The following is an 18,499-nucleotide window of genomic DNA, read 5'->3' on the forward strand; positions in this document are numbered from 1 at the left end:
TACCCACAGACTTTTGAGTCTCCTCTCATTCCCAAGTGTATTTCTCCAGCCCATTCCAGAGTTATTAAATGCAGAAATTTTTGCTTCTGCAAGAAAACCGTTGCCAGGAAAAACTGTTGATGTGCACAACCATGTAAGATATTTTGCTATTGTACTGATCATTTTGATTTGAAAAGTGATATTGTTTACTTAATAAAATATTCACCTGAATTTCAAGCTCTGGTCTTTCTATTTTAAAAGTAAAGCCTCGATAAGGTATGACAGTTCACAGTTAAGCCACAGTCTAATGTTTGAATTTTTCTATAAATATCTTCCTGTTAATGAAACTAACTCAGCATAATAATATCCTGCCATCAATCTGGGAATAAACAAAAAGGGATAACAATAGCAACATGCACTTACCTATATCCTTTGCTCTGACTGCTACCGGTCTCCTCAGCTCAGTAACAAATTTTTTTGCATCTAGACGGATTTCAATGATGTTGTTCAACAAAGCAAACAAAGGTGCCAGCGGGAAGGATGCAACGAACAAAGTTACAAATCCAAACTGAATAACTGAAAAGAAAAAGCAACCATTTCAATGGCTGTGGTCAGTATTTATTGAATGCATGCATCCTCATGTCAGTGCCATCCCCCCAAATTCTAACAACACGTGTTGGGAGACTAAATCCCATTTTCTGCATCAGGCACAGCGCCTGACCGCTGCTCCATTTCGGCACTGAAGGACCAGTTGCTCCACTTGCAAAAGGCAAGGCAAAGTAACCAGAAGGATGGGGAAGCTCCTAAAACAATTTTGCCATGGCGAGGCTGGCACAGGAGTGATCTGAAGGAGTGGGATTACAGCAGCGACCGTGTTAGCTCCACGTAAACTTGCCATGCTCCACCCAGCAGGTTTTTAGCCCTCACTAATCCCACTGGAAGCTTTCTCTTCTGAAGTGTAGAAACTTAAGGGCTTTGAAAAGCACATGTCTGATTCTCTGCCTTTACTGGGAATAACTTGCTTTCCTACAGTCTGGGATCATATTTGCTTTTGTACCCATCCCGGTACCGTCAGAGCCCCATCTTTCTCTTCCTCTGTTACTTCCAAATGCTGATCTCACTAACTGCATCTTTTCTTATTTTTAGGAACTGACAGCATGACCTCATAGTTTGTACCATTAAATTTCAATCTGTTTCAACTACTCCGAACATCAAGGTCATCAGATATTCTAATTCACCTCTGCATTTACTGGGCATGCCAGTTTTTGGTATTAGTATACTTCATTATCCTTTACCACTATTTTTGCCTAATCATTCATTAAAATGCTAAATAAAGTTGCTCTTTTAAGACAGATCCTTCAGGAATGTCTGACACTGTAGCAAACAGCATTATGTCAAACAGTTCTCAGCCTCTCCAAGACTGAAAGTAGGAAAAGAAATGTGGTTGTACAGCTGCAGCAATGTAGAGCTGACATCCAGTGCTTAATTTCCATATCACTCACTCAACATAATACATTACTTGGGGAAAAAAAAAGTATGTGATCTGTCTGGTACAACCTGGTCTACAGGCACGCATGCCTCTCAGAAGATTTAGTCCGGATTTCAGAAAACAGAAAAAATTTGGTGTGAGAATATGCAGTGGAAATTGTCAAATCTGAATTAAGTAACTTATTTCCAATGTAGGGTGCAACTGATGATAAAATATGCCTCACAATCTCAAGTTTATGCCATTTAATCATTTGCATTTGAAACCTGACACTGACATGTCACACGGCTTGAAAGAAAATATCTACAAATACAGTGCTAAAGGGCTCATGAACAGCAGAGAGCACAATCCATCCCTGTGGCAGCCAGTGGCTGGCTGAAACATGCTTCAGTCCGAGACTATACACTTTAATAATTAAGTTATGCCTCATATCCACTGTCCACCAAATCTACAGTTGAAAAACCTCAGCTCTCCATCCCAATTAGAATAATTATGGTTTCAAATGCCTTCTTTCCACCTCACTCACTCATTTCCATATATTCAGGGGTAAGTCCAGCGAAAGGCTCCAGGTTATAGTCCACTTCATAACGTTGCTTTTTTTTCATGTGCTCTTCATGGTCTAAAGAACGCCGACGCTTTAATTTCATGTATCGTATAAATTTCTTCATTTTTCTGGGGGAAATGGAAATGATTCAGTTAGCATGCCATTCTGGTCACAGTGCCCGTTTTTCAGTTATTTTACATTAACAGACACCATAAGGTCCATACGCATTTTCATCAAAACTGCACAAGAGCCACAATACCCTAAAAGTATCGGGGATCAGGACATACAGGTACTGAAACACGGTTATAATCGAATCACATGTTCAGTATTACACCTCTTGCTAACCAGTAGGAAAGCAATAGATTGCCTAACACTTTTCAAAGACATCCGCATTGCTGGATGCAGTTGCGGTGAGGCTGCAGGTATTTGCAATACAGCAGACCCAGGCTTACTGCAAAAATCTTGCAGGTAGCCTATGAACCACGTTCACGTCAAGGGGCAGCAGATACACAGTGTATTCCATGCATCATAAAAACCACGTGTTTAAAAAAAAAACCCAACCCCAAAAGTCACTACTTACGGGATGCCAATCTCAAATAAATTGTTCTGAATCAGCTGCTTGCCCAACATGATAATACTGAGCTGGATACACAACTCCATTAGGCAACCGCCTGGAGCACACTAGGGTGGACAGAGGAAACATCAGTCAGAACATCTGCTGCATCCCTGTGGTAGGGGCACACAGTGCTCCCAACCCAACGTGATCACAGACAGGTAAAAATGCAATTACCTCTTCCATTCGGAAAGAATGGAAAATATAGACGTAGTCTCCTGGACGTCCAACAAATCTAGGGCACAATGGTTAGAATTATAAACTTCGTATGTATTTTATCCTTTTTATATTTGAACCCTAAAGTAATTTATGTCAACCTCTATGCCTTTGAGTGGGACCACCTAATGTTTGGTCCTGAAAAAGTGAATGAGAATAATTATCTTTGGTTTTGTTTTGAAGAGTAAGTCCTGTTTACTGAGTAAACAACTCAATAAAACTGCAAGTCTTGTGTCCTACAATATTGTAGGCGCATCTTGGCAGAAATCCTCTAAGGTAATCCTCATTTCTGTTGCATTAGCTGGAACATGCCACACAGAGTATTTATTTTAGCCTTGTGCTTTCATGCTGGTTGCAAGAAAAGGGATGATACTTGCTATGATCTGAAGTTAAGAGTGGTAAATAGACAATGGTAAATAGCCTGGCGGGGGATTGTATCTGAACATACAAAGTTATCTTAACAAAACGGCTTTAACAAATTTGAAACGGTAGAGTACCAGGTTTCTGCTTTATTCCATGAGGCTGCAAAGTTTTTGGGTCAATACTGAGGAGCTTTTAATCCAGATTTACTTTATTGTCCAACTATGGTCTTAGCTCAGCTACAGCTGTCTCATAAGCAACAAGTCAAAACCTTGAAGAGCCTTTTGCATTACTCACCGGCCTTTGAAGAAAGCAACGTAGAAAATGGGTGTGTAGGCATTGACAAATTTCAGCAGGAAAGCCTTGAAAATCAGCCGCTCTTCAAAATTCTTGTCAGTTTTTGGCACCTCTGGAACCAATGTGACATGGATAAGAAACATTAAGGAATTATCCTACCTGGAACATTTCAAGATATTATACATGTGGACTTTGGAAAACATCAGCCCTCTTTTAAACAAAGAGGTATATATTTATAGCTATATATATATATATATACACATAAAAAAGCAATATGGCCTCACTGAGGTCAGCGGTCAACCTGCTGAGGATCCCACCATTCAGATGTGTTACAACAGTAATTCTAATTTCATTCCACATCTGGCTGACCTCCATGACAATCACTTGCAGATGGACAAGAACTTATCTGAAAAAGATTTCTGGACCTTTTGTCACTGAAGATTTTTGGAAATTATTCAAAAAATTTTTTTCTACAGTGTTTTTTTGCACTCAACAATTTTGCATTTCTCGACATGTCTTATGCCAATTAAAAAATGGCAGAAAAAGAAAATAGTGATTGTGTGATACAGAAGAACGAAGCTCAAGATTAGGTATAGGAATTTCTGCTGTATCCTCGTCACCCATAACCGGATTAGTGATTAGCACTACCACTGCTGAAAGAAAAACTTTAAAAATAAAGCCAAATCCATGTGCGTTTTGATATTTGTAAGTAGCTGGTTGGAATTTTAGCTGCACATTTGAATTTCCTGGGTTTGCTCACCACTTTGAAGTTAATCATGAAAGCCAGTCATCTGGGTCTTCTCATTTAAAATCGCTCTAGCAAATATCAGTTGAGGATTTAAACCTACCGATCTGAGTTAGCCACCTTGCGATGCAGCCGTACACTTCGTCCAGGATGATGATGACAACCAAATTGATAATGACTGCGGTGGCAGTGACAGTGACCCTGACGCTTGACCGGCCCGAGGGAGTTGAACTGATTGCTAGTGCCGCTGCAGTTGAGATCCTGTATATGATGACTCCAAACACTATAGCGAACGTCAGCCCAACCTGCAAGTAAGAACAGCACAGCCTCTTATGAAAGATATAACTATAAATACTTTGCCTGGGACTTAGCAATGACCTTAAAAATGGGCCACATCCCAAGTCCACCCAATTCTGCATCAAGGCTCCCAATCGCTTTGATGAACTGTGGAAAAAGATCCTCTTTTGCTAGTAATTTGATCATCACATGAAAAAATTGATACAATGATGCCACAATCACATGCAAAAGGCTTTTTTTTAAAGGCACCTAAATGTAAACTACTTGCTTATATTAAAAGTATTAGCGGGCTTCCTTTCAGCCCTAACAGCAACAGCATATATGCGTGGGTTTGCTTTATTATAAAAGAAAGCCAGGGCTGAAGCAGAGAGGAGTATTTCAGCTTAAGTCTGCACACAAGCCTTTAAACACCCTACACAGGTTCACTATGCTGTCATAATCCCAAACTGAAATTAAATCTGAATAAATCAATGTACTTCCTGGCAATGTAAAGGTGCACAAAATCTTTCTCAATTTTTCATTGCTTAAATAGAGGAATAATTTTAAAATGTGATTCTTATAAGGTATTGATTCTTCAGCTGAGAAGATCAGATTTACTGCATTCCCATTCTCTGAAAACACAAATATTAAAAAAAACCCAAACACCAAACCATAATCCCTATCCCCTGCTAAAAAAAATGCTGAGTTAGTCCAGTATATTCTACCTTTGGAAAGGGCTTAAGCTTTTTTATTCATCTCCCAATCTGTTCCATGTCTTGAATCATTATTATTTCCTTCAAAATTTGTTTTAAATGCTGATGCTTTATCAGTAAATGGAAAAAGGCTGTTCTTGTCATTATTTTACCTTTTTCCTGAAATAAGTGCTCTGTTTGCAATTCTCCTGTTAGAGGGTATAACCCCAAATTTGACTGATGCATTAAAAATCCTTGCCATCAGGATTGCAATTGGCCACCTCATTTCTTTCAAAGAAGTTTGGTATAAAAATGAGGCCATTCTCTATTTCCTGACTATTTTCCAAGAGGACTCTCTGTAGTTTTTAAGTTTTGTCCCATCAATGGTGCTGGTAATTTCCGTGTCCGTGCCCTCATTTTTCCCCTACCCTATTCAGGTACTCTTATTTCTTTACTGCAGAGAGAGACCAAAGTAGAAATCCAAGCTCTTGAAAAGATTTTAGATTATAAAACAATAAAATGCTTGAATTTTTTCACCGGGGAAAAGCCATTGCAAATCAAATCAATCTGATGACGTCTGTCACTGTTTCACTAACTTTTCTATCACTTCTGTTCTAGACAATGACTCGGTAACATAAATTTCAGTTTTTTCCAGGTTATGCTTACCATGAAGATAATGCCAACAAAATTGGTTAAATAGGCTGGGAAACGATCCTTCCATGTCAGCTTTTCTTTATCTGTCTAAAATTTGGGGAGAAAAAAGGGTACATTTAATAAAGATGGAGTGTGTGATTTTGCAAAACAGAGGGGGAAGAAAAGGCTAGCAAATACACAACCAGTTAGAAGATGCAAAACCACAGTGTTTACAGTTACAATTCCACACAGGCAAATTGTTTACTCCGTATCTAGGTTCAAATTGGTCAAGCGCCTGCACTGCGAGTATAAATAAACCAGATTTTTCTGTATACTTTTTGAAGGAAACATGCAAATAGGCTGTCATAAACCATGAAGTAAGATCTCTCTTACTGTTAAATATTTTCTTTTGCTTTCCCTAGAAAAATTCTCCTTCTTCCTCTCTCCCTCCCCAGTTAATATTTGCAGCTTTGCATTTGCACAACTGGTTCCACTGATTAAGTACGCGACTGAGCGACTCCAAGATGAATGCACAGTTGACAGGGAAGGTCTTGTTTTGGTGTGTGATAAGACTTGAAATTCCTTCAATATGAGTGATTTTTAACTACCTGACTATCCACGTGGTATTCAATGGACCACGCCAATAGGAGTTAAGATGCACATGTATAATAAATAATTCTTTATAGGATACCCTAAATCCAGTCAACCAGGTATTGCCTGAACTTGGCTATAAAAATTTCATTTAGAACAGTATTGCTCATCTAGAGTCCTTCATAAACTTTGATGCCGGGAATTGTTTCTAAACACCAGAAAATAAACAACAAAAGGAACATTACGTAAGATGATGCACGCGTTATAATGAACGTAAAAATATTAATCAAATTCTATTTTTATTACATGCACATTGTCTCAAGGAAGTGCAAGCAACTCTTTCAACACACGGCCCATGCTCCACTGCAAAACGTAACGTCCGTCCAGGATGGTAAATCTAAGATTAGCCATGCAGTGCCATTCCCAATGCATAGAAACAGTGTCCCAAAGAGTGTGGAAGAAACAAGGGGAGGGAGGGGAAGAAACCCAGAACTGAATGTGAATATTAAACAAAGGTTCAACAGCCAAAAACAAATTGATTTGTGTCTTCCATAATTACTCATAATTTGAGTTTCTTCATAAGTTTGAATAAAAAGAACCAATTTCACCCCAGCCATGACTGTCTTAACTCTTTTTCTCCATTTGTTTGCTGTCTCTTCTGGAAAATACCGATGCTTCTGATGGCAGTCAAAGGAAACAAAAAAAGGATCGGGCAATATAGCATTACAAAGCACTGCTAAATTAATCTATATACTCTCTACTGACTCAGTGTACATAGCAGTTTAGCCACAAGTGAATGCTCTGTTAGTTTGCTTAAGGCTTTGTGTTTCAGCTCTAGGTTAATAAAACAACAACAACAAGACAAATTCTTGCCCCAAATCCTGGGGTAGATCAAGCGATCCTGCAAAGGATATTCCCTTTATAGTTTAGGATTGTGCCATTCTTTTTCCATTATGATGTATAAAGAACATCCAAAAAGTTTTTCCTTTAAAAAATATGTTTTTTTTATTTGGACTTCTCTTGAAAAAAATAAGAGCAATCTCTGGTTTAGCTTTAGGGTTTTTTTCTTTAAGAAGAAACACAACTCTTTCAACAACTGTTGAATTTGAACTTTAACACTCTAGATCCCAATGAAAGATAATTACCAAGTCTTTCAGAAAAAACTCCTTTTCTCACGTTTCCCAAATTAGTAACATCCAAACTGAACACAGCCCAGAAAGTTATAAATAGTCTGGTTTAAAAAAAAAATAAAAATCCTCTCTTAATTGCTAAGCTTTCATACTCTAATATTTGGAGGCCACCATTCATTAATTGTCTGATTCCCCTACAGTCTTCTACATTTAAGATCTGAATTCCTAATATACCCAAAGGTACAGGGAGTCACGTTTTTAACAGAATACAACAAAGTCTGTATTCGAACATTGTTTATCCAGCACATAAGAGGGCAGCAACCCAAATTCCTTCTCTTCTGCAAGGGATTTTAAAGCAGTGCTGCGAGTAAGGTGTTGCTTATGACACTGAACCACTTACTTACACTTGGCATCCTATAGATTAATGGGAACATACCACCGTCAGCTTTGTAGTATCTTTTAAGAGGGGCCCAACAGTACTTGAGTTACTCAAGTATAAGCACGTGACAATATCGGACACATTTAGTTAGACACCAGTCCAATCTATCCAATGTCTCTTAAAGCATATTTCACGTTAATGTGGTTATTGCAGTTGTATTTTCGTAAGGTTTTCATAAAGTCCCAATTTAGGGCACGGTTCCATGCTACTGTGCCACTGGGAACAGATACAAAAGAGGAATTGCTGCCAACAGGTTTTGTTTATGCTGGAGCTTTTACTTCTCTCCTTAAAAACGCGGTCACACAAACAGCTGGATTCTTGCAGTTAAGGGGGAATAACTTCTGGTAGGGTGGAAACCAGGATGGAGGGGAGAAAAGGAGATTTTTCAGATTGGTCTGCCACTGACAGAGAGTAATAGGGAAGGAATTACAGCCTTCAGCAAAAGGGCAGGGAAGCTGCTCATGGGGATCGCACCGTCCATTGGCGAGATGCACGTGCCCCTGGGATGACCGGCAGCACCTTTTTCATGGCAATGTAAAGAGCAAGATAAAAGCAGAAGTGAGCACTACCTTATTCAGTGGAATAAAATGGAAGTTATGTTTTTAAAAGGCAGAAAGTTATCAAAGCTGGATTTCGGCAAGGAAATTGGTGTTAGTACTCGTCATTAATGCTCTAGTAATATTTTTATTTACAAACAAAGTCTAGCAAGAGAGAACCTCTCCTGAGAGCCTTTAGGTACTTATATTAGCACAGAATAAGATGTTTGTAACAGTTTTCTCAAACTTGATTCGTTAGCCTAACAGGAGTGCCCTTCAATCGGGCTCAATTAGCTTCCCTAAGCCACACTCCTGTATCTAATTATCAAAGACATTTCTGGACATAGTCAGGTCTTGAGCACTGGCGTACACCCAGTATCCCCCATATGCTAGGACCAAGGACATCTGGAATTTAAACACAATGTGGAGTGACTCTATTTTTTACCTATTTCTTAGTCTTGGGTCAGTGCCTGCTCTAACGATCTTCTTTTTCAAGTCTTTTATAAGTAAAACAAATGAATACTTTTACCATACCTCTTTATGTTTGTGTTCTTTTCTCAGTGATTTTTCTAAAACTTTAGCTTCGTATTCTGCTCTTGGATGATCCTGCGAAATAAGTCATATTTAATAAAAAGCAAAATTATTTATTTTCTATATCAGCTACCTATGAACTGTTTGCAGGTCAATTTCTGGATAATTTCTGAGTTTTCTAACTGAATTCTAATTCACTTGGTATGTCATTCATGTCAACTGACAGTTGACCGTAATTTAAAAAAAAAAGTTAAATCCCATATCATTCACAGTTCTACAGCAGCAACTGCAGAATGATCTGGACTCACTATCAGACACTCATGTGCAACATGATGTAGATTAAATTTAATACATGAGAGTATACAGCACAACCTGCAGACAGCATGGTTCATACCAAGTGACATTATGATTGGATTTTAATTACCTATCTTTTCAATAAAAATTAGATTTTGCACATCATTAACTGTAACTGCAGTGATCCTCAGCTCATGAGGGAAACAGTTATCTGCTGTAAGTATGCAAAATACTTGGCTTTGGGATCTCAGAAAATTGTCAGTTGGGGTCTTCCCCTAATCCTGTCTTGGACAGCATCCACAGATGACCCGTATGCATTGAAGGAGAGGGTGTAGGAAACACTCAGAAGTAAGAGACAGCCAAAAGATTCAGAAAGATTCACGGATTCAGAATTCACGATAATTACGCATTCAACAAAAGATTCAGAATTCACAATTATGCATCGGATGGGAAACAGAACGGAGTTGAAAAAAGTCTGAACAAGTGGAGAGGGGGAGGGTGTAAAGGCAAAGCAATCAGTGGGAGATCTAAAGAAAATCTGATGCTTGAAAAAGAAGAGGTGGAGATCAAAAGATGGCATTCATCAGTAGACATGTAATAAAAAAAGGTAGGAGCAATTAAAAAAAAAAAATGTTTTCCAAACCTTGACTGCCTCCTTCAGGAAACCAGAAAAAAAACACGAAAAACAAGAAAAAAACAAAAAAACAAAAAAACAAAAATTACTGAACTGTTGCAGATCATATTGGATTTATATTTTTTAAATTACATGAAACAAACATAAGTACAGTGGATGGCTAGACACTACCAGAGAAAATCACTCTACTCATGTTCTACAACATTTATTAACATTACTATAAGTATTGTATGAACTAGGTGTCCCTAAAACACCAGAAGATTAGACACTTTGGGTTTTAGTATTTCACTTGAAACCCTGATTCTTCAACATGATACTAGCTTAAGTTTCACCTCAATCAGAAATAAGAGGGGCTTCAATTCTTTGCTAAACCCATGACTGTATTACCTAACATTGACTACACAAAACAAAGAATAAAATATACTTTATTAACAGCTGCTGTTTTAGCTGTGCAAGAGCTCTGAACTCAGACACGAAGGGGACAGACACTGGAAAGATACAGTTAATCCTTTCTACTTTCATGTATGCTAACAACAAGTTACCAAAAATAAAAGAGCAGTACAGTATCCAGGAAATAAATCCCTATATTCTCTCCCAGTAAAATAGGTATGATCTAGCAAAGCACACAGCATAGGGGCTGCTAGCATAGTGTGCCTAAATATATTATGGAGGAGATAAACATATTAAGAGGAGATAATTCAAGCAGAAAGATTTTGGAGGCGAGGGGAACAGTAACTGTGCCAGGCTCATCAAGCTGCATAGTGTTAAACCCAGGGCTGGTGAGGTTTTTGTTTCACATGAGCAATATTTGTTGTGTATCTATTTAGAACATCTAGAGATATGACAAGGGCGGTCATACTTCTTTTAATAATAACAACAGTAAAAAAAAAAAAAAAAAAAAAAAAAAAAAAAAGCCAGCCGTCCAGGAAACAAAGCAGTGAACGCCTGTACAACCCGTGGGTCCTAGCTCAGATCCCACAGCGGGGTTTTTGCAGCACAGCTCATCACAAATGATGGGAAAATGGAAGGGACCTGCAAGCCTCCGCTGCCTCGGAACCGCAGTACGGTCCAGGGCAAGGCTGTCGGGGCCGGGACTGCGTTATGGTCTAGGAAGGCGTCTCCTTTTTTTTTGTAAAGCGACAAAATTAAAACCCCCAAAGGTGGGATACAGCTTCTCAGCCGGCTGAGGATGTTCCCTCCTTTCCTTCTGAAACTCCATTGATTTTTAAGACCTTTATTTCATACAGATTCAGCTCTCTTCCCCTTCATGCTATTTAACACATTTAATGTAAACCTGGCTAGGGATATTTTTTTTTTAGCACTGTGTCCACCCCCCCACACACTCCCACACTGTGTCCCTCCCAGTGCCCCAAGCCCACATGTCTGGCAATATTTTCTTAGGTATTTTCCAAGTCATGGCTTGATCCTGCATCGTTAAAGTTCATAGGAATTTTTCAGTGCTTTTTTTACAGTGCTGTAACTTTATCGACTTCAATACATTCATTTCTGATTTACAGCAGCATGAGATGAATGAGGTCCTTAGTTGTTAGCACCCTGACATCAGCCCAGCAGTAAGGTCTGAGCTGTACATTCCATGCCTACGCTGCTAGGTGTGACCCGACTACACACTTCAAAAAAAAAAAAAAAAAAGTTTTTGTGGCTATACAATTACATTTCTATGGCAACAAGACATACTAGTCATACCCTTGCTATAAAAATCTCGAATCGTTCATGTACAGAGATTTTCCTTTCTTCTAAATGACGGAACCGCCCCAAGAGCAGTTCCCTGTGAGGCAACGTCTATGGGTTCGGGGCAAGGAGCTATCGGTAACGCCACGGTGGAAGTCAAAGAGTCAGAACTGAAAGGACAAACCTCCTCCTCTTCAAACCCAGTCAGGTCCCACCTGTAGTTGAGACGCATCTGTTTTCTCTTCCAGTGTTCCATAAAGGTGGCAGCTGAAACAACAGTTCAACAATTATTTCCAACATTTAAAAAAAAAAAAAATCACATCAGTCTCTGGGATTTGTCTTAAGAGGCACGCTGGCCATGCTCCGCATTGCCTGCTGTACGTCTGCAGGCTCTTGCCTCCAAAAGGTCTCAGCGGGTGCGATATCATATATACTGGGCCAGGATAACTTCATTTTTGCTACTCTTATTCAACAGTAATGTCTGTCTGGGAAATACCGATTAACACTGCTAGTGAGCCAAACTTTTTTATCTAGGCAAGCTGAAAGAAAGGGCATTTATTACATCCACAGCTTCATGTAGAGAGATGCCTCCAGTTTTTTAACGGGTGTAAGAAAGTCAGACACCCAAACTTACTTAAGTATTGTATATGTGACTACTGATATTGTTGGTCTTCAACTGCATATAATCCATCCATAAGCCCAAACAAACCTGTGTTTCATCTATACAAAATATGATTGACTTAATTAGCCTTGTACCGATAGGATAGTTATTCCCTCAAAGATATCAAGATAAAGCATTTTTATATTGTTGTAATTACTTCCATCAAGTGGTCATAATAGTATGGTTAGCTCTAATCATCACACCCAAGCCCAAACGCTCACGCCAGTGTGAAAGCTGCGGGTGGACAGGCTGTTAAAGAGGAAGCCTTTAAGGGGTTTTAGCACTAGAAACACTGCCATTTTCTTTCTGATGGAGAAGACTTACACAAAAGAAACCTCATTAAAGCAATTCTTGAGTCACAACGAATGATCCCGGTCTATATCAGTCTATCTGCCTGAGACCGAGCAAGTTCTCAGAGGACATATTTAGATGCTGGGAATACACCAGTGCTGTATAATAAATAAGTGATTATGAAAGAGGCAAGTCTACCAAGAAATGGTGTTCCCAAGGGAGTTTCCCGCAGTGAGTATTAACAGATGTGCTCAGAAACATTCATATCCAGAAAAACCAGAGCCAGGGAGAGGGTAAGAAAGTCGAATAGAGAGGAAAGGACATCCCCATGACTGGAACCAGGCTGGAGTCACAACATTCACTGCGAAACCCTCCCATGCAAAATTTACAACTGAGCCCCTAACAAGCCATAGGCTTCCTGTAAATTGGGATGGCCATAGCTGTATCTTAAGAGGGTCTGTGTCATGGTCCTGGAATTGCCTCCCCACTCCCTGCTGCCGGCAGTTCTTGTGCCGGGATCTGCAGCTTCCATGTACAGCAAGAAATACGGAAAATGAACGAGAATTCGTTTGTCAGCGCTACTAGATATCCTTCCGTGGCACTGACTTACAACAATGCAAAATGAAAAGACTTGCATCTGAAACACAGCCAGCTCATTCCAAAAGCCCTCAGTGAACATGCCAGGTAGAGATGCACCACTGCTTTGCCAAGAGTACCCGCATTTTCATTTTTCATCTGGGCCCATAAGCATAAGCGGAGCTTAAAAATTCCAAAAGGTTACTGTCCAGATGATCTTATCTGGATTCTCTGACATTTTTAATGCCATTTAATACCAAACCGCACTGGGCCACAGTCCATGTTTAATGCTGAACTTCTGACCGGGGCTCAGGTTCGGTGCTATAGCTGTTTTAACGCTTGCGTGAGTGGAGTTCTCCAGGGTGTTACAGTACTACCACCATACAGAGAAAGCCCGGCCAAACAGTTGCTCACAATAATACCCCTGAACTTGAGCTAATTTTCTTGCTATGCTAAGGATGCCCTGGGCCACCTGAGCAGGTTACTTGGGTTTGCCTCAACTCTTCAACTGTACGTGAACCTAACAAACCTTCTCACTACATGCAGAGGTGCTCACAAATGGCACTGAGGACTATCTGTGTGCCTACATTTGGAGACAGCCAATTTTTGTTGATACCATTTCCTTAAAAAATAAAGTGCTGCTTTGATTTTTTTTAAAATTGTTTTGAACAATTTCTTTAGAAATGAAATTGTCGATAACGCAAATTCAAAACGATGTGGAAAAATCTCTGATTTTCCCAATTCAAAAAGAACTTTTTGACACAACAGTTATTTTATATGGTATTGTACCACAATAAAATTTCATGTTGACCCCGAAGAACTTGAGGAATTTCACATCCCACTCCAAAACTATCATCTCAGATATTAAGCCTGATTTTGTAGAGAGCACAGAAACTGGCTTCTGCCAATCTGCCTTACTTTGCCCAAGAACATAAAAAATGGATGGAAGGACTCATAGTCTTTTGCTAAGGTAAAGGGAGGCAAACAGAGTTACTTTTTGGACAACAGAGTATTATGTGCCGAGATCCACGTGGGGTTCACAATAATGACAAATAAGGGAGACCGAAACCGATACTTGACTCTCCACGTGAGAGAATCACACTATTTAAAGTCTCTGACACGGCACCCTGCTCTGGGGTTATCACATTTCTCCCTATATGCTACACGGCAAGTGATCTGTAAGACAGTGATCTCTCCTCTCTGCTGCGAAGCTGGTTGCGTTCAACCTCCCCACATTTCCTAGCTTTCCCTCCGAACATGCAGTGCTCCCGACTCCCCACCGTTCCCAAAATCCCTCTGCGGGACTGCCCTTGTCCTTTTCCTTACAATACTTGATCATGAGCTCTTAGCATTGCACCTAAAACATAGTCATCTCAAACGGAGACCCTGGCCAAAAAGGCACTGCTCTAAATTGATTTACGTTGAATTGTACTCAGATCAGTTCAGATGAACGTTAATGTATGAATGGTTCCCTACATACTAGAACAAATAAAAACTCGGGCTACGCTTTTAGGATTAAATATAATCCAAAACAAGTTATTTGCTAACTCGCAACAAGGCGTACAGGAGGGGCAAACATCATCTTGTGCTGCTCTCACTGATGCTGGGAGTATGTGGCTATCAAACTTCAAAGCCGGGGGGAATAATGCACATTTCCTTATTCTCTGTAGCCTCTCTGTACAGAGCTCCCAGTTACAAACATGGGTTTTGGAGCCCCTGGGTTCCCTTTTACCTTAAGAGGCTCTCTTGGCCGCAGCGAGGATGACGGGAGGCTCCCCTCCTCCAGCACCCACGCCTGGTGCTGGGGTGCCCGAGCAAGGAGGTCTCCATCCCTCCTCCAGCAGGGAGGAGAAAAGCCCTTGATAACCATTCCTGAAGACACTCACACAAAGGTTTCATGAGAGGGTTAATTTTTTTAACCACGTTCTACAGACGTGCCAAGAAAGGTTAAGTGACATGCTCAAACTACAGGAGCGGTCGGCCTCAGAAAAAATACCTATAACATCACTGCTCCCGCTTCACGGTCCGCATGCATGATGTCTGCCTGCTGATAAACTTAATTGCATCTCGGAGCACACTCAAGAATCAATCTTGGTTTGTCCTGAGACGCTAAAGGCCATTACACTTCCCTGTGGAGCCCTCCCCGCAACCCCAGAGTACATTAATACATTTCTTCTGTAATGTTCTAAAGTGGAAGCTGGCTCTGCAAATAGATATTTTTTTTTTTTTTGGCAAGCTGTGCAATCCTGTTAATGAAATTTTGACATACCACGCAGCAGTTTTATGACAGATGCTTAACAATTTCATTTGATATTCATCTTGAGCAACTTTTTGTATTTTAGCCTTCAGTCCAGAATATAAATTTGGGGGTAACAGTTTCATGGGGAAAAAAAAAAAGGAAAAAAAAAAAAAAAAAGAGTTCTTTATATAATTAACTGCCTGAGTATAAATACACTGCTTTATCTCTTCTGTTTCTTCCTGTTGTATTTTAAATAATTAAAAACTTAACATGAAGGCATATATCTTCTTACCCCAGAGAGCCATGAAGACAGAGAAGAAGACAGTTGCGGGGTTATCAAACAGATGACTTGCGCGAGCAGTCGCACAAGCGGAGCTCATCTTCCAGTAGCTGCATGTTCTGTCACATAAGGGACACATGGTGATATTGTTTCTCTGGTCACACATTTCCATACTGCAACGAAGCAACAAGATATGGACAAAGCACTGTCAGTACGGCTCCATCTTCCATGCTCCGATGATCTTTTTCCCTCTGCACAGCATCTGTTTCTGGTCTGTGGGACCATCAGACACTACCCTCACAGCGCTTCCCAGCTCGCACCCCAGCTCACAGCTCTGTTCGGAACCTGCACCATTGGAGGGGCCAAAATCCTCGCGCGAGGCTGCTCTCTCCCTCCATCCCCAGCCCTACGTCTATTCCAGGGAATAAAAGAGAGCATTATGAGAGGCATAAGGCTCTATGCTTTCTACTATAGGATCTTACGGTAAAAAAAAAAAAAAAAAAAAAAAAAAATTATTGTTTTGAAATACTAACTACAGCAATAGATAAGGTACAAGGGAAGTGCTGAGTATCAAGAGACTGGAGTTCAACCAATTTCTCTTCTATGCACTCCATCTGTGAAATAGCAACAGTGACCCTCCCTTTGACTTTCTTCAACTGTTGGAAGCAGTACAAAGCAATCTTCATGAACAGAAAAAATATCTATTTTTTCGATATCCATTATCTGCTCTGTTACTCAGGGCTCATGGTTGTTGTACAAACTATGTAATTTTCATCTGCAGCTGATGATGAAAAAATAATGCAAAATCATAGGGCTTCAAAAATATTACAATACAAAACCGACTAAAAAATTAAAAATAGGAGGACATCAAGATTTTGTTAATGTGACCAAATTGCTTATTTTAGGCATGTATATTCTTGATTCATCTTTATGTCACACAATGCCCTCCTCAGCATTTTATGATGGGAAGCACTAAACCTATCATTAGCAGTATTTTGTTGGTTTGTTTTAACATAATGATCTGAGTTAGGAAAAAAAACCCACACAACTACCTGAGCAACCGGCCAAGAATTATTTTTAGTACATCAATGCAAACTCCACAAGTAATATGAACGAAAAATGCTAACGATTTAAAAATGTGCTGCAGTTCTGCTGCCCACTCTCAGCCCTTGGTAGCACTCCATCGCTTACTGGAAGCAGAAATTGGTGGGACTGCAAACTTCCCCATCCCTGCAGAGGTGGCTTCATTTTAAGCACAGCTTCCAAAAGACAAAGCGTGCAGGGCGAGAGGAGGGAGAGCGGTGGGAGCACACCGTATTCCAGCAAGTGCCAGTTGGCAAACAGAGCCGGGAAACCACAGCCAGCAAAGATGGATCGGGGTGTCGGGCTGTGGGTGGCACAGGGCAAGCCCTAGAAACTGGGAGCCCCAGTTTCAGCTGTGCTCGCCCTAGGTATTAGTGACAAAACATTTCTAGAGAAAGGCAGTGTTTGAGTTTCTAGTTGCCTCAAATAATAGAATCTGTTTATTTATTTATTTTACCTTGGTATATTCTCATCCACAGTTGCACAGCCGTATAGGAAAACGATAATCCCTACAATTGAAGCTGGAATAAGCATTTGTGTATAAACTCCCAGCCAGGCAAAATATAGTCCAATCTTCTCTCCGAAGTATTTTCTGAAATAAAGTTTAAAAAAGAAATGAGAGAGAGACATGTTTCCTATTTCTTAAAATATAACATGGCTAAAATTACGAATCACAGCTGGATTAAGCACAGACAAGTAAGATCTGATGACCTGTGGGAATTTCTTTCTTCTCAGAGGACTCTCTTTCTCATGATGCTTGGAGTTAATCCAGAGATACAGGCACCATGAAAGCAAGTGAGTCCAACTAATCATTTTTTTCCCCCGTGTTTCTGCTGTGTAAATTGTATCTTTGGATCTTCTGTGAGCTAATCCTCTTAAAAAAACACCTCATCTTCTCCAACGAGTCTCAGCTCTCACCACGAGCAAACAAAATTCATTAAAAGTATGTCCCCTGCAAGCTTTCACGCTAGGTGGGATACATCAGCGTGTTTCTAAACCCACAGAAAACTCCTTTTCCCCCAGTGAACTTCCCATGCTCTGGAGTCCCGCATCACTGTGCACAGCTTCAGCGCTGCCCCATGGAAACGCAACACGGAGGGCTGAACTCTCACCTCACCAGGTCAATCGGCTGATATTTATAAAAGACGCCGTAGCTCGCCCACTCCTCGCACAGGAGCTGTAAAACAGAAAGGCGAAAGCTAAAGCACCGCGTACGCGAGGGTTTTCTCCTTTGGTGCCAGCAAACTGCAGAGCTCACGCAGTGGATCCGGTCTCACCGCTTTGTGGTTTCAACCCGTAATCTGCCAATACACGCGGTCTGCATTAAGTATTAAAAACAAATTTGATCATTTGGCATGCTATAATACAGTGATGAATTCCAGTATATTAAAAGGCTCTTCAGCAACTGGACTGATGGATAACTATAGCAGGGATGGGGAGAGGAGTCCCGATTTTATGATCCGTAGAAGGTATCCAGCAGAATGGATATGAAAAAAGAATATGCTTTGAGTTATGAGACAGAAAAAGACTAGAATAAACTGGTTTGTTTTCACTACACAAACTATAATATTCAGCATCCATCAAGAGGTGCTGTGCAGAGATGCCTTAAAGGCTGCATTTAATAGTTTTTCAGCTTTAAACTAAAAGATGACAATGGTTTCCACTCATCCTTTTGGTCAGGATA

General features: G+C 40.2%; 1 protein-coding gene across 1 annotated transcript in view; it reads right to left on the bottom strand.

The window, feature by feature from the left end:
- The window catches only part of ANO1 (anoctamin 1, calcium activated chloride channel), a 45,851-nt gene that overhangs the window by 7,177 nt on the left and 20,175 nt on the right, over positions 1-18,499 (bottom strand). Inside the window, exons 9-22 of the mRNA XM_010563683.1 lie at positions 17,928-17,992; positions 17,273-17,407; positions 15,745-15,905; positions 11,870-11,952; positions 10,006-10,017; positions 9,072-9,143; positions 7,032-7,109; positions 5,875-5,949; positions 4,344-4,545; positions 3,496-3,607; positions 2,800-2,857; positions 2,590-2,690; positions 1,992-2,137; positions 403-555 (exon numbers count right to left, since the gene is read on the bottom strand). Coding sequence (XP_010561985.1) covers positions 403-555; positions 1,992-2,137; positions 2,590-2,690; positions 2,800-2,857; positions 3,496-3,607; positions 4,344-4,545; positions 5,875-5,949; positions 7,032-7,109; positions 9,072-9,143; positions 10,006-10,017; positions 11,870-11,952; positions 15,745-15,905; positions 17,273-17,407; positions 17,928-17,992 — 1,453 coding nt within the window. The remainder of the gene's footprint in view (positions 1-402; positions 556-1,991; positions 2,138-2,589; positions 2,691-2,799; positions 2,858-3,495; positions 3,608-4,343; positions 4,546-5,874; positions 5,950-7,031; positions 7,110-9,071; positions 9,144-10,005; positions 10,018-11,869; positions 11,953-15,744; positions 15,906-17,272; positions 17,408-17,927; positions 17,993-18,499) is intronic.

Source organism: Haliaeetus leucocephalus, unplaced genomic scaffold (assembly GCF_000737465.1).
Source record: "Haliaeetus leucocephalus isolate CR32 unplaced genomic scaffold, Haliaeetus_leucocephalus-4.0 Scaffold173, whole genome shotgun sequence".
NCBI lineage: Eukaryota > Metazoa > Chordata > Aves > Accipitriformes > Accipitridae > Haliaeetus > Haliaeetus leucocephalus.